At 51.0% G+C, this 15266-nt stretch overlaps 1 protein-coding gene across 2 annotated transcripts in view; it reads right to left on the bottom strand.

The window, feature by feature from the left end:
- LOC140389325 (low-density lipoprotein receptor-related protein 2-like) overlaps positions 1–15266 on the bottom strand; it is a 534533-nt gene that overhangs the window by 362923 nt on the left and 156344 nt on the right. For both annotated transcript variants that reach the window (XM_072473491.1, XM_072473499.1), the window contains exons 11-12: positions 3906–4075; positions 2820–3043 (exon numbers count right to left, since the gene is read on the bottom strand). In XM_072473491.1, coding sequence (XP_072329592.1) covers positions 2820–3043; positions 3906–4075 — 394 coding nt within the window. The remainder of the gene's footprint in view (positions 1–2819; positions 3044–3905; positions 4076–15266) is intronic.

The raw sequence follows: 15266 nt of genomic DNA, 5'->3' as shown, positions 1-15266 counted from the left end.
CGATTCTCCAGTATTTTTTGTTTCTGTTTCAGATTCCAGCGTCTGCAGTAATTTCCTTTAATCTTCTCTGGTAAATGGGACCAAAATACCTCAAACAACTCCCCAAGGCCACTTTCCAATAGGAAAAGTTACAAAACTTTTACTTAGCTGCAATCGGGGTGCCTAAGCCTTTAAATAGCATGACTGCTGAACCCAGCTTGCTGCTTCAGGCTTCTTTTTTCAGCAATGGAAAATGTAGTTATTGCCGGGGCCTGTGTGGTCTAATTTTGGTATTCTGACATCATTACATCAGCCAGCAGACTGTGTGATGTCAGCATAGCACTGATTCAATGTATTACGATGCCCCAGGGCTTCCACACAGCACTTATGTCAATCCATATCAATCGTACCGCAGCCTGGACTTTGCACAGTGACTTGCAATGCCCCCAGGAAAACAAGGTAGCCATGAAGAGCACTGGTAGAGGAGGCACTACCTGGGTGAATGTCTCACCTGTAAAATTTGGCATTTTAAAAATCTTTAACAACAATTTACGGCATGCAAAGATGAAGTTGAACCATTTAAATGATTTTCTTTCTGAGCCAAAGGTATTGATTAGCACTACATTCACAGTTAGCATGTTCAAAAGATACTTGCATTGTTAAGCTCCAGCCTAAATTCTTTTTGCAGTTAGCTTAATGGACAAATCCTGCAACCTTTTGAAAATAACAGTGAGGCTAAAGGTGAGATGTCAGTTATGTGAAGCAACAAGTTCAAGAAGTATGTAATTTGTGGCATAACAATCTCCAGAGCTTGCTGGCTAGTTTATGCATTAATACTAGTGGGTGTCATGAACACACTGTTAGTTTTTCCAGCAATATGTCATTTTTCACTCATAAATGCCCATATGATGAAAAGAAGCAAACAGTAATCTATGAAACTGTATAACAGCAGGAAGTCAGGGTCTTCAGAAGAAGAGGAGGGGGATACATGCCAGGGAAATACATGACCTGATTGTGTTAAACATAAAATGAATCCGTATATAATGTGGAGCAATCTATGCCATTTGCCATAAATATTATTACCTGATTAGATTTGACTTTATTGTTAGAAGAACATTATCAGACCAACAGAGAAGGAACAAAAATCCATATGCTTTGAATAATGCCAAACAATATTTTGCATCGATCAGTTTAACATTGCCACCTGTGACAGTACAGCAGTTCCTCAGTATTCTGCAATAGATCACAGTGTTCAAATCCCTGGAGTTGAGGCTTGAATCCACACCTTGGCCGGGATTCTCCCCTACCCGGCAGGGCGGGGGGTCCCGGCGGGATGGAGTGGAGGGAACCACTCCGGCGTCGGGCCGCCCCAAAGGTGCGGATTTCTCCGCACCTTTAGGGGCCAAGCCCTCACCTTGAGGGGCTAGGCCCGCGCCAGAGTGGTTTGCGCACCGCCGGCCGGCAGGAAAGTCCTTTGGCGCCACGGCAGCTGGGGCCGAAGGGACTGCGCCGGTCAGCGGATGTCCGCGCATGTGTGGGAGCGTCAGCTGACGTCATCCCTGCGCATGCACAGGGGGGGGTGTCACTTCCACATCGGCCATCGCGGAGGCTATGGCCGAGGTGGAAGGAAAAGAGTGCCCCCACGGCACAGGCTCACCCGCGGATTGGTGGGCCCGATCGCGGGCCAGGCCACCATGGGGGCACCCTCCGGGGCCAGATCGCCCCGCGCCCCCCCCAGGACCCCAGAGCCCGCCCGCGCCACCAGTACCGCCAGTAAGGTAGGTGGTTTGATTCACGCCGGCGGGACTAGCATGACAGCAGCGGGACTTCGGCCCATCACGGGCTGGAGAATCGCCGGGGGGGGGGCGCCCGCTGACCGTCGCGGCGCGATTCCCGCCCCTGCCGAATTTTCGGTGCCGGAGAATTCGGCAGCCGGCAGGGGCGGGATTCACGCCGCCCCCCCGCCGATTCTCCGACCCGGCGGGGGGTCAGAGAATCCCGCCCCTTGTGACTCAGAGACAAGGGGCAAAATTCTCCTACCCGCCCCGCCACATTTCTGCCCCGACCGGCCGGCGGGAGTCTCCGTAACACTGGCCGGTCAATGGGGTTTCCCATTGTGGGGCAGCCCCACGCCGTCGGGAAACCCCCGGGCGCCGGCAAAACGGAGACTCCCGCCGGCGGAGAATGACGCCCAAGAGTGCTGCCACTGAACCACAGTTGACTATCTGACAGCATTGGCACTAAGCAGCAGGTTTATTTTGTGTGCAAGAGGATGTCTTTTGCACTAATTAAGAAACCTCATTTGGCTCAAATATTTGTAACTTTCCATGTTATAGAATCTTCTCTAAATAACAATTCTGACACTGCAGGGGTATTTCTAACTTAATCCACTCAATGGGGAATCATTGGCTGCCAGTTTTACACTCCACCTGATTTCACTTCACATTGACTTGAATGAAAAATAAAATTGAATGGGGTGTCAAGTGCACTGCCAATTCAATCCCATTAAATTTCCACCACGCGGATTAGATTAAAATTACTCCCTTCAACCTTTCAGATGCAGATTTATATGTGATCTGCTTTCTTTTGGAATAGCAATTTCAACATTAAGAACAGTTCAATTTCAGAACACTTTGTGAACAACAAACTGGTTCAGAGCTTAGAAAGCCAGAATTTAGCCTTTGAATTCATTAAACTGGTATAAACATTTACCATCCTCACTATGGAGGCTGTGATATTGAAAGCAAACCACACTAAGTGCAATGCATTTGGTCACTTTCCAAAGTCAAATAAATAGCAGGATTTATTTTATTACAGAAAGCAATTCCTTCCGCTCTTACCCTATAGTGGGGTCAACAGCAATGCCTCGGGGGTTTCCCAGGTTTTCTGCAATTAGTGTTATGCGATTGCTTCCATTCAGATCAAGTACTTCAATTCGGTTAATACCAGTCTCCACCACATACAACTTATTGTTCACCCAGTCCACAGCTACGTTTTCAGGAGTGTCAATGGAAACATTTAAAATTTGTTGGATCCTGGTGCCAGTGAGATCTGCAGAGAACAGCTAATAAAGACAGGAAAGGTAAGTAAAATAGTCTGAAACATTTTAGTTAGTCTTTAGAATTGTTTTGATTAAACTGTAAAACTTTGCAAGCTGTTTAATGTCAGAAGCAATGCAGAATATATGTTACATTATCGATTACACAGTACTTATGCAGAAAATAATATATACACAAAGAAAGAGAGAAAGCGAGAAGTCTGTTTGAGTGCTATTACTCAGTTATTTCTTGGTCGCTGTTTAGATCAGTCAGATTGCAGAGTCTCATTGGATAATGGGTTTGGATAGTGAGAATTTATTAGTGTACAGAGATGCCTTTCACCAGTTGGTTGCGAGGTTGTTTGACTCCCGGGGAACTGGAATGAATGGTGTGGCCCTTCGTGCTTTCACACTCAACAATTGTGCAACTCCTCCTCCAATTGCTAAATGTCCAGTTGCTTTAGCCACCTTTGCTCTGTGAAGAGTTCATCTTCCTACATCATGGCTGAGAATTTAACAAGTGAGGAAGGGCTTGTTCACTACTGCAATAGCAGAAAGGTGAGTAAGGGGTTGGGTTGGGTGCAAAGATGATAAGGAGAGCTACCCTTATTCAGGTTTGAATTTTTCAGTGTTTTGCAATTGTCCACAAGAATTCACCACCACCTGCATAACCTCCATGTGAGGCAGTGCAGTTCATTTGAAATGTAGAACGTTGTAGAACGTTTAATCCCGTAAAGATTGCCAGATTAGCAACAGGTTATCAGCAGTAAAATATCTTTGGGAAATCAGAATTTAGAAACACAATACGCATGGTGTTAAAGAACTTTCAACACCAGTTCATCTTTCGTAGGTTATTGATTCAGTGCTTACTTTTGGGAACCTTGCCTACCTTATTCTGAATGGTATCTGTCCAAAAGATCATGCCAAGATAGTAGTGGAAATCCACACCAACAGCAATGCCACGATTGTGAGACTGCACAAGAATCCGTACATTCCTTCCATGAATATCACCAATCAGCAAATCACGACCATTTGAGAAGATAATGGATGGAATTCCAGCTGAAGGCAGGAAATACTTTTACATCAAGTGTCCAAAAATATTTTTCAACTATGTTAATCCAAATTTCAGAAATGCCTGCTTGTCTTTTTTGCAATCAAAGCACAGATGCTGCAATATGTCCATTTTGAGAAGTATCTACTTAAAAGTGGACTGATTTTATAATAGTTCAATGGGAAATACCTCAAAAAAGTGATGTTATTCCTGAAATGAGTGTTGTGTTTATTGATTTGAAAGTGTTGGTTAAGTTTAATGCACTTGATAACTCAATTCTCTGTTCCCACATTCCCATTTTTGATTGTGTATTTACAACTAATCAAAGAACTTCAGAGTTCTCCATGAGCAGTATGGTCATAAACGTGGACTTGCAAGACTTTGTATTTTACTCTTCTCATGTGAACTCACCATTTCCTAATAATCCTCTGCAGATTTTATCCAACCTGCTGAAACACCACAGAGCATGAACAGTCTTATAGGAGCATTGCGTATAATTCAGTAAACTGATAGTCAGGAACAGTATCAGTGGTTGCCAATACAAAAACAAAATAAATGTCTGACTTCAGAAAGGGGCAAGACACCGTGTCTTGTCTAATGAGGGGCAATTGATCCATGCCAACAGAATTTGATGGCTCAGGAAAATTCCAGGCAAAGGAGCTGGGCAGCCTCTTCAGGGCAAGAACCAATGTCTTCAGTCGGAATGAGCCAGGAGCAGTGAGTGCATTGTCATGTGAGAGTACCTTTAAGAAATGGATGTTTAAGCAATGTACCTTTAAGAAATGGAGCTGATCATATTACTGAAGCGATGTCAGAGGGTGGGGGGAGCTGAGCTCACGTCTGCTTTTTTGAGTTTCAGTTTGAGAAGGCAGCTGGGAGTGTCTGTGTGTTTTGCTGTGAGCTGCATGAAGAAACACAGAGCTGGTCTGCTGATTTCTGCAATCCAAAGACTATAAATATATTGAATATAACCTAATGTGTTCTTATTTTTGAAGGTTTGAAGTCTTTTGGACGTTTAAAGGAACAGTTTGAAGGATTATTTAGTGTTGTAGTCTTTTGGGGTTATCTTTGAAGTAATGGGTGTTAAGATATTCAATGTTTGTTTTTAAAAGGTTAACTTGAGTTCATAGAATAAACATTGGGCGGGATTCTCCACTCCCGCGCCGAAGTGGCGGCGCCGTCGTGAACGCCGTTGAGGTTCACAACGGCGCGAAACGGCCCCGATCCCGACCGATTCAGGCCCTGACAATGGGCTAGGATCGGGACCGCGTCATCTACACGCGCCAGGCCTTGTCGCCCGCGTAAAGGCGACGCCGCATAGATGACGCAGCCGGCGCCGCATAACTGGCGTCATCCGCGCATGCGTGGTTGCCGTCCTCTCTAAGTCCGCCCCACAAGAAGATGTCAGACGGATCTTGCGGGGCCGCGGAAGGAAGGAGGTCCTCCTTCAGAGAGGACGGCCCGACGATCGGTGGGCACCGATCACGGGCCATGCCACATTTTAGGTACCCCCCGGTGCAGGATCCCCCCTCCACCCCACCCCCCCCTCCGCAGGCCTCCCCCCCAGCATTCACGCGCCGTTCACGACGGCAGCGACCAGGTGTGGACGGCGCTGGGGGGAACCCGTCGTTTTGGCCTGGCCGCTCGGCCCATCCGGGCCTGAGAATAGCGGGGGTGCCAGAGCATCGCCATTTTGTGTGTCTCCGCCGATTCTCCGACCTGCGGAACTCGACGGGGCCGTTCCCACCGCTTGGGAGAATCGCGGGAGGGCGTCGGACCGTCGTCCCGGGAAATTTTGGCGGCCCAGGCGATTCTCCCAACCGGCGCGGGAGTGGAGAATCTCGCCCAATGTTTTGTTTTAAAAACCACTTGTCCATTTCTGCTGTATCACACCTGGAGAATACGCCGTGTGCTTCCCACACCACAATCTATTAAAAGTTGGGGGTCGTTTGAACTCCAGGAAATACTTTGGTGTTCTGTAAACCTGGACCCATAACAGCATTCTGAAGAAGGGTAGGAGCCAGAAGCCATGCAGAGGGGAGGGAGAGAGACTAGCAGCAGGCAGAAGAAGCTGGAGGCCTTGAATGGTGAGCTGCAGCATGGTCGGAACAAGGGCTTGAAATAGAACATCCAAATCCTCTGCTGGAGTTTGGAGAACTGGGGCGAGATTCTCCGATATTCCGCCGGGTCGGAGAATCGCCGGGGGCTGGCGTGAATCTCGCCCCCACCGGTTGCCGAAGTCTCCACCACCGGATATTCGGCGGGGGCGGGTATCGCGCCGCGCCGGTTGGCGGGCCCCCCCGCTCGATTCTCCGGCCCAGATGGGCCGAAGTTGCCGCTGAAATGCCTGTCCCGCCGGCGTAAATTAAACCACCTACCTTACCGGCAGAACAAGGTGGCGCGGGCGGCCTCCAGGGTCCTGGGGAGGGCGCGGGCCGATCTGGCCCCGGGGGTGCCCCCACGGTGGCCTGGCCTGCGATCGGCGCCCACCGGTCTGCGGGCGGGCCTGTGCCATGAGGGCACTCTTTCCCTTCCGCCTCCGCCACGGTCTCCACCATGGCGGAGGGGGAAGAGACTCCCTCCACTGCGCATGCGCAGGAATGCTGTCAGCGGCCGCTGATGCTCCTGCGCATGCGCCGCCCGGAGATGTCATTTCCACGCCGGCTGGCGGGGCACCAAAGGCCTTTTCCGCCAGTTGGCGGGGCGGAAATTCGTCCGGCGCTGACCTAGCCCCTCAAGCTTGGGGCTCGGCCCCCAAAGATGCGGAGCATTCCGCAACTTTGGGGCGGCGCGATGCCTGTCTGATTTGCGCCGTTTTGGGCGCCAGTCGGCGGACATCGCGCCGTTTCCGGAGAATTTCGCCCATGATGTGGGAATTGGAGCAATGATACCATTGCCAGAGACCAAGGTGGACCGCCTAGATAGCACCTCTGAGTCCGAGAAGCCCAAAGTGAGAAACGTACCCTACCTGGTCTGGATGGCAAAGTAATCTAGCTCACAAAGTGAGGAGAATTAGCAATAAAAGTTACACTATGCTGCTTATTGTCACAAGTAGGCTTTAATGATGTTACTGTGAAAAGCCCCTTGTCGCCACATTCCTGCGCCTGTTCAGGGAGGCTAGAACGGGAATTGAACCCACGCTGCTGGTCTTGTTCTGCATTACAAGCCAGCTGTCATAGCCCACTATGCTAAACAAGGCATCCCTGCTCTCACTGCTCTACAACCAACTCTTTGAAGATGTAACTAGTAGAGTTGACCAGGGAGAACCGGTGAATGTGGTTTATTTAGACTTTCAGAAGGCTTTCAACAAGTCTCACATAGCAGATTCCTCTGTAAAGTTAAAGTGCATGGGATTGTGGGTATTATCTTGAGATGGACAGAAAACTGGTCAGCAGACAGGAAGCTAAGAGTTGGAATAAATTGGTATTTTTCCTGTTGTCAGGCAGTGACTAATGGGTACCTCAGGAATCTTAGGACACCAACTGTTCACATTATAAATAATGATTTGGACGAAAAAATTATCTCCAAATTTTTGACACAAAGTTAGATGGGAAGGTGAGCTGTGAGGAGAATGCAGAGATGCATCAGCAGTATAATGTGGCTAAATCTGAGGTCATCCACTCGGTGGAAAAAATAGGAAGGCAGATTATTATTTGAAAAGGTATGCATTGAGAGAAGTGAATACTCAGCATGACCTTGGTGTCCTCATGCACCAGTCACTGAAAGTAAGTGTGCAGGTACTTCAGGCAGTAAAGAAGGAAAATGGTATGTTGGCCTTCGAAGCGGGAGGATTTGCGTATAGGAAGAGAGATGTTTCACAGCAATTGTATAGGTGTCCTTATCTGAGGAAGGATGTTCTTGCTATGGAGGGAGTGTAGCGAAGGTTTACCAGGCTGAATTCTGGGATGACGGGACTGTCATATGAGGAGAGACTAAGTCGGTTCGGATTATATTAATTGGAGTTTAGAAGAGTGAGAGAGAATCTCATCGAAACTTATAAAATTCTAACAGAATTAGACAGGGTAGATTCAGAAAGAATGTTCCCGATGGTTGGGGTGTCCAGAACTAGGGGCGTCATTCTCCGACCCCCCGCCGGGTCGGAGAATGGCCGTTGGCCGCCGTGAATCCCGCCCCCGCCCCCGCCGAAGTCTCCGGTACCGGAGATTGGGCGGGGGCGGGAATCGGGCCGCGCCGGTTGGCGGGACCCCCCGCTCAATTCTCCGGCCCGGATGGGTCGAAGTTCCGCCCAGAAATTGCCTGTCCCGCCGGCGTAAATCAAAGCTGGTATTTACCGGCAGGACCAGGCGGCGTGGGCGGGCTCCGGGGTCCTGGGGGGGGCGCGGGGCGATCTGACCCCGGGGGGTGCCCCCATGGTGGCCTGGCCCGCGATTGGGGCCCACCGATCCGCGGGCGGGCCTGTGCTGTGGGGGCACTCTTTCCCTTCCGCCTCCGCCACGGCCTCCACCATGGCGGAGGCGGAAGAGACTCTCCCCATTGCGCATGCGCGGGAAACTGTCGGCGGCCGCTGACGCTCCCGCGCATGCGCCGCATTTCCGCGCCAGCTGGCGGGGCACCAAACGCCATTTCCGCCAGCTGGCGGGGCAACAAACGCCATTTCCGCCAGCTGGTGGGGCGGAAATCCCTCCGGCGCCGGCCTAGCCCCTCAATGTTGGGGCTCGGCCCCCAAAGATGCGGAGCATTCCACACCTTTGGGCCGGCGCGATGCCCGTCTGATTGGCGCCGTTTTTGGCGCCAGTCGGCGGACATCGCGCCGTTGTGGGAGAAGTTCACCCTAGGTGTCGTAGTTTGAGAATAAGGAGTAAACCTGACTGAAGTGAGGAGAAATTTCAATTCACTACCACACAACGTAGTTGAGGCCATAGCTGTTGGGGCTAAAGGGATCAAGGGATATGGGGCAAATGCAGGATCAGGGTATTGAACTTGATGATCAGCCATGGCCATAATGAATGGCAGAGCAGGCTCGAAGGACCAAATGGCCTCCTCCTGCTTCCATTCTCTATGTATGTTTCTCTGCTACATAGCTGATTGCAGACCAGGAGTTGAGCTCTCAACAGTTTTTTGGTGCGTCTGGAACATTGGGCCAGGATCGTCCATTGTAAATAATTCATTTCTGTGAGTCAAGCTTTTCATGGATGTACATAGAAGTTTGATGTGGGCACAATATTGGATCACTGTTTGGGAACTACTGAGCATTCTGATTGCTTAAATCCTATGTTACAGCCTGGAGGAGATGAATGATACCTATTAATTATGCATGCTCTAATAATCTCTCCAAGGTGGAGCACATGTCGGAATCCAGGATCTAGATGGCACCTGTTTGAGCTTCCATTAAAGGTGCAAAGAGTGTTTAATTTCTTTTTTTGAGGGTTTGGCTACAGAGCTCTTGGATTTGGCTGCACACCCATGTTAGACTGCAAGCTGATGATGGTGTCGACAAAGACATCACATAACATAAGAAGATGGAATGCTGGAAATAATCAGCAGATCCAACAGCATCTGTGTAGAGAGAAATGGAGTTAACAGACTGAATGTAATTTGCAAAGTGTAGGTCTCGGCAGCAGTCCCAGAAGCAGATCCCGGCACCACATGGAAGAAATATGGCTGGCTAACCACAATTAATCAAAATCCTGAAGGCGTAGAGCCTTGCCAAAGCTGTCACTGTTGTAATATATCTTTAATGGGTAGCAGTATGACACCACTGGAAGGGCAGTATGCCGTACAATCCAGATTTTGTTTCACTTTTACTTTTGAGCAGAGCACACACGCACAGCTCTGCTGCTGATGTCTTCAACCTTTCTACCTTTGCATAAATGTTCCCATGTGCCTGGTCTAAATAAGTGAACCTATATAATAATAATAATAATCTTTATTGTCACAAGTAGGCTTACATTAACACTGCAACGAAGTTACTGTGAAAATCCCCCAGTTGCCACACTACAACGTCTGCTCGGGCACACCGAGGGAGAATTCAGAATGTCCAATTCACCCAACAAGGGCATCTTTCAGGGCTTGTAGGAGGAAATCAGAGCACCCGGAGGAAACCCACGCAGACACGGGGAGAACTTGCGGACTCTGCACAGACAGTGTCCAAAGCCGGGATTCGAACCCGGGTCCCTGGCACTCTGAAGCAACAGTGCTAACTACTGTGCTACCGTGCCGCCCCACCTTTTGTCTTTCCCGTGGAGAAGCTGTGGCGAGGCATTGCTGAACCATAAGCAACCTGGTGTTTCTCCCACAGACCAAAGATGTGCAGGTTAGGTGGATTGGTCATGCTAAATTGCCCTTGGTGTCAAAAAAGGTTAGATGGGGTTACTGGGTTACGGGGAGAGGGTGGAGATGTGGGCTTAATTAGGGTGCACTTTCCAAGGGCTGCTGCAGACTCGATGGGCTGAATGGCCTCCTTCTGCACTGCAAATGCTATGCTATGCTATGTATGATGAGTAGAAACCCTCTAATTAACCAAGAAGATCTGGATGGAGATTTCAGAAGTCAGCAATCGTATGATCATCCCCTTGTCCTGGGTGCAATGCAACAAACAGCTCAAGGATTTCCCCCGCTCCACCAGGGTGAGTCCTACATACAGCTCATTTTGTTGGGACTTGTAATTGGCAACACAGGACAAATCGCCCCATTGGGAGGGTGTGACCAACCAAATGCTGGCAGTGGGAATTGAGTGCCAACAATACTTGTCTGAGCATTCATGGCCACATCTGGATGACAACTAGGTGTTTGTCTTTGCTTACCCTCTCCATGTCCCTTGACAGCAGTCACATGGAGTAAGCATTCCAGAGCCGCCATCTCAAGCAGAAGGATGTCGCAGCATACAAAGAACAAAGAAAAATTACAGCCAGGAACAAGCCCTTCGGCCCTCCAAGCCTGCATCGATCCACATCCTCTATCTAAAACTGTTGACTATTTTCTAAGGATCTGTATCCCTCTGCTCCCTGCCCATTCATGTATCTGTCTAGATACCTCTTAAATGACTCTATGGTGCCCGCCTCTACCACCTCTGCCGGCAACGTGTTCCAGGCACCCACCTTTCCACGCACATCTCCCTTAAACCTTTCCCCTCTCACCTTGAACTCGTGACCCCTAGTAATTAAGTCCCCCACTCTGGGGAAAAAGCTTGTTGCTATCCACCCTGTCTATACCTCTCATGATTTTGTAGACCTCAATGAGGTCCCCCCTCAACCTCCGTCTTTCTAATGAAAATAATCCTAATCTACTCAACCTCTCTTCATAGCTAATGCCCTCCATACCAGGCAATGTCCTGGTGAACCTCCTCTGCACCTTCTCCAAAGCATCCACATCCTTTTGGTAATGTGGTGACCAGAACTGTACGCAGTATTCCAAATGTGGCCGAACCAAAGTCCTATACAACTGTAACATGACCTGCCAACTCTTGTACTCAATACCCCTTCCGATGAAGGAAAGCATGCCATATGCCTTCTTGACCACTCTATCGACCTGCGCAGCCACCTTCAGGGTACAATGGACCTGAACACCCAGATCTCTCTGTACATCAATTTTCCCCAGGGCTTTTTCATTTACTGTGTAGTTCGCTCTTGAATTGGATCTTCAAAAATGCACCACCTCGCATTTGCCCGGATTGAACTCCATCTGCCATTTCTCTGCCCAACTCTCCAATCTATCTATATTCTGCTGTATTCTCTGACAGTCCCCTTCACTATCTGCTACTCCACCAATCTTATGTCATCTGCAAACTTGCTAATCAGACCACCTATACCTTCCTCCAGATCATTTATGTATTGTGGTAGTCACCACTGATTGTATAATAGTTGTAATGATGATTATTAGAGGTAATAGGGTAAGGTTCCTGTACTATAGGTACGGGGGTAAATCCCTGCCTGCTGGCTCCGCCCAGTAGGCGAAGTATAAATGTGTGTGCACACCCGAGCTGCTTTCATTCTGGTAGCAGCTGCAGGAGGCCACACATCTCTGCTTAATAAAGCCTCGATTACTCTCTACTCTCGTCTCGTAATTGATAGTGCATCAATTTATTAAGCAGAGATATTACAGTGATGGAACTACGCATCAAGTCAGATCGCCTACAGCTGCACCCTCAAGCAGCCAACTCCACGTCGGCCTGCGACCACTGGCTAGCTTGCTTCGAAAGCTACCTCAGATCATCGACCGAACAACCCTCGGATGCACAGAGGCTCCAGATCCTGTACTCACGGGTGAGCTCCGATATTTTCCCCCTTATCCGGGATGCGCCCACTTACACTAAAGCTATGGAGCTTCTGAAAGGACATTATATCCGGCCAATCAACAAACTCTACGCCAGGCACGTCCTGTCCACGAGGCAGCAACTCCCGGGTGAGTCATTAGACGATTTCTGGCGTGCCCTACACATCCTGGCAAAGACCTGTGATTGCCAGGCAGTTTCAGCTGTTGAGCATACGGAACTCTTATGCTAAGGGATGCTTTTGTTACGGGAATGGGATCGGCGTACATCCGCCAGCGCCTCTTAGAAGGGGGTACGCTCGACCTCGCGGCGACCAGGCAGCTCGCGAACCCGCTAACGATAGTCTCCCGTAACGTACAGTCGTACGCTCCCGACCGCACGGCGCCCTCATGGGCATCGTGGGCCCCACCAGCTCCCACCCCCAGCCCACCCCAAGCATGCGCCGCGCGGTAGCCAGCCAACCCGGGGGGCCCAAATGCTACTTCTGCGGGCAGACCAATCACCCCCCGGCAGCCCTGCCCGGCGCGGAGTGCAATCTGCAAGACCTGTGGGAAGAAGGGACATTTTGCTGCTGTGTGCCAGGCCCAGCCGATCGCTGCTGTATCTAGGCCCAGCATTCCTGCACCCCCCACGTGCAACCCATGGACGCCACCATTTTCGTCCCCACAGACCACGTGCGGCCCGTGAGCACCGACACCTTCCTCCCAGCAGACCACGTGTGGCCTGTGGCACCGCCATCTTTAATGCCGCCCGCCGTGGGCGCCGCCATCTTCGGTGCCATTTTGGACGGCGCTTCAGGACCCCCGCTCGTCGGGGACTTCGTCTGGCCGTTCATCGCCTGCCACCGCCGCCGACCAGCCCAAGGCCTACCAACATCAGCGCCGCAGCTCGCCTCCATCACGCTCGACCAGTCCCAGCCTAACAACCTCACAACCGCAACGACGACGGTGAAAGTCGATGGGCACAAGACCTCCTGCCTTATTGACTCCGGGAGCACGGAAAGCTACATCCATCCCTCTACGGTAGGGCGCTGTTCCCTCGCGATACACCCCGTTATTCAGAGAATCTCCCTGGCCTCCGGATCCCATTCCGTGGAAATCCGGGGGTACTGCATCACCACCCTCACCGTCCAAGGCATAGAGTTCAGCAACTTCCGACTCTACGTCCTCTCCAACCTCTGCGCTGCCCTGTTACTCGGCCTGGACTTCCAGTGCAACCTCCAAAGCCTAACTCTAAAATTCGGCAGACCCTTACCACCCCTCACCGTATGCGGCTTCACGACCCTTAAGGTCGACCCACCTTCCCTGTTTGCAAACCTCACCCCGGATTGCAAACCCGTCGCCACCAGGAGCAGAGGATACAGTGCCCAGGACAGGACCTTCATCAGGTCGGAGGTCCAGCGGCTGCTGCGGAAAGGCATCATTGAGGCCAGCAACAGCCCCTGGAGAGCCCAAGTGGGAGTAGTAAAGACTGGGGAGAAACACCGAGTGGTCATCGACTACAGTCAGACCATCAATCAGTACATGCAGCTTGAAGCGTACCCCCTCCCACGCATATCTGATGTGGTCAATCAGATTGCACAGTACCGGGTCTTTTCCACAGTGGACCTGAAATCTGCCTACCACCAGCTCCCCATCCGCAAGGTGGACCACCAATACACTGCGTTCGAAGCAGACTGCCGCCTTTACCATTTCCTATGGGTTCCTTTCGGCGCCACTAACGGGGTCTCGTCTTCCAACGTGAGATGGACCGAATGGTTGACCGGTATGGGCTGCGGGCCACATTCCTGTACCTAGATAACGTCACCATCTGCAGCCACGACCAGCAGGACCATGACGCTAACCTTTTCAAATTTCTCCACACCGCCAAACTCCTGAACCTCACGTACAATAAGGAGAAGTGCGTGTTCCGCACCAACCGATTAGCCATCCTTGGCTATGTGGTGCAAAATGGAGTTCTAGGGCCCGACCCCCTCATGGAACTCCCCCTCCCCCACTGACCCAAGGCCCTCAAACGATGCCACGGGTTTTTCTCCTATTATGCCCAGTGGGTCCCTAACTATGCGGACAAGGCCCGCTTACTCATCCACTCCACAGTTTTCCCCTGACGGCTGAGGCCCGCCAGGCCTTCAACCGCATCAAGGCAGACATCGCCAAGGCCACGATGCACGCGGTCGACAAGACCCTCCCCTTCCAAGTCGAGAGCGATGCATCGGACGTTGCTCTGGCCGCCACCCTCAACCAGGCAGACAGACCCGTGGCATTCTTTTCCCACACCCTCCATGCCTCCAAAATTCGGCACTCCTCTGTCGAAAAGGAGGCCCAAGCCATCGTGGAAGCTGTGCGGCATTGGAGGCATTACCTGGTCGGCAGGAGGTTCACTCTCCTCACTGACCAACAGTCGGTTGCCTTCATGTTCAATAATACGCAGTGGTGCAAGATCAAAAATGATAAAATCTTAAGGTGGAGGATCGAGCTCTCCGCCGACAATTACGAGATTTTGTATCGCCCGGGGAAACTCAACGGGCTCTATCCCGAGGTACATGTGCCAGCGCACAAGTGGACTGACTCCGGGCCCGACACGATGGTCTCTGTCACCCAGGGGTCACACGGTTCTTTCACTTCATAAAGGCCCGCAACCTGCCCTACTCCATAGTGGAGGTCAGGGCTGTTACCAGAGACTGCCAGGTCTGCGCGGAGTGCAAACCGCACTTCTACCGGCCAGACCGAGCGTACCTGGTGAAGGCCTCCCGCCCCTTTGAACGCCTCAGCATGGACTTCAAAGGGCCCCTCCCCTCCACCGACCGAAACTCGTACTTCCTGAACGTGGTCGATGAATACTCCCGATTCCCCTTCGCCGTCCCATGAGCCCGATATGATGTATGCCACAGTCATTGAAGCACTCCACAGCATCTTCGCCCGGTTCGGTTTCCCCGCTTACGTCCACAGTGACCGGGGATCCTCCTTTTA

The sequence above is a fragment of the Scyliorhinus torazame genome, chromosome 2, assembly GCF_047496885.1.
Source record: "Scyliorhinus torazame isolate Kashiwa2021f chromosome 2, sScyTor2.1, whole genome shotgun sequence".
NCBI lineage: Eukaryota > Metazoa > Chordata > Chondrichthyes > Carcharhiniformes > Scyliorhinidae > Scyliorhinus > Scyliorhinus torazame.
Note: the sequence above shows the minus strand (reverse complement) of the source record. Positions and strands in the feature narration are given on the sequence as shown.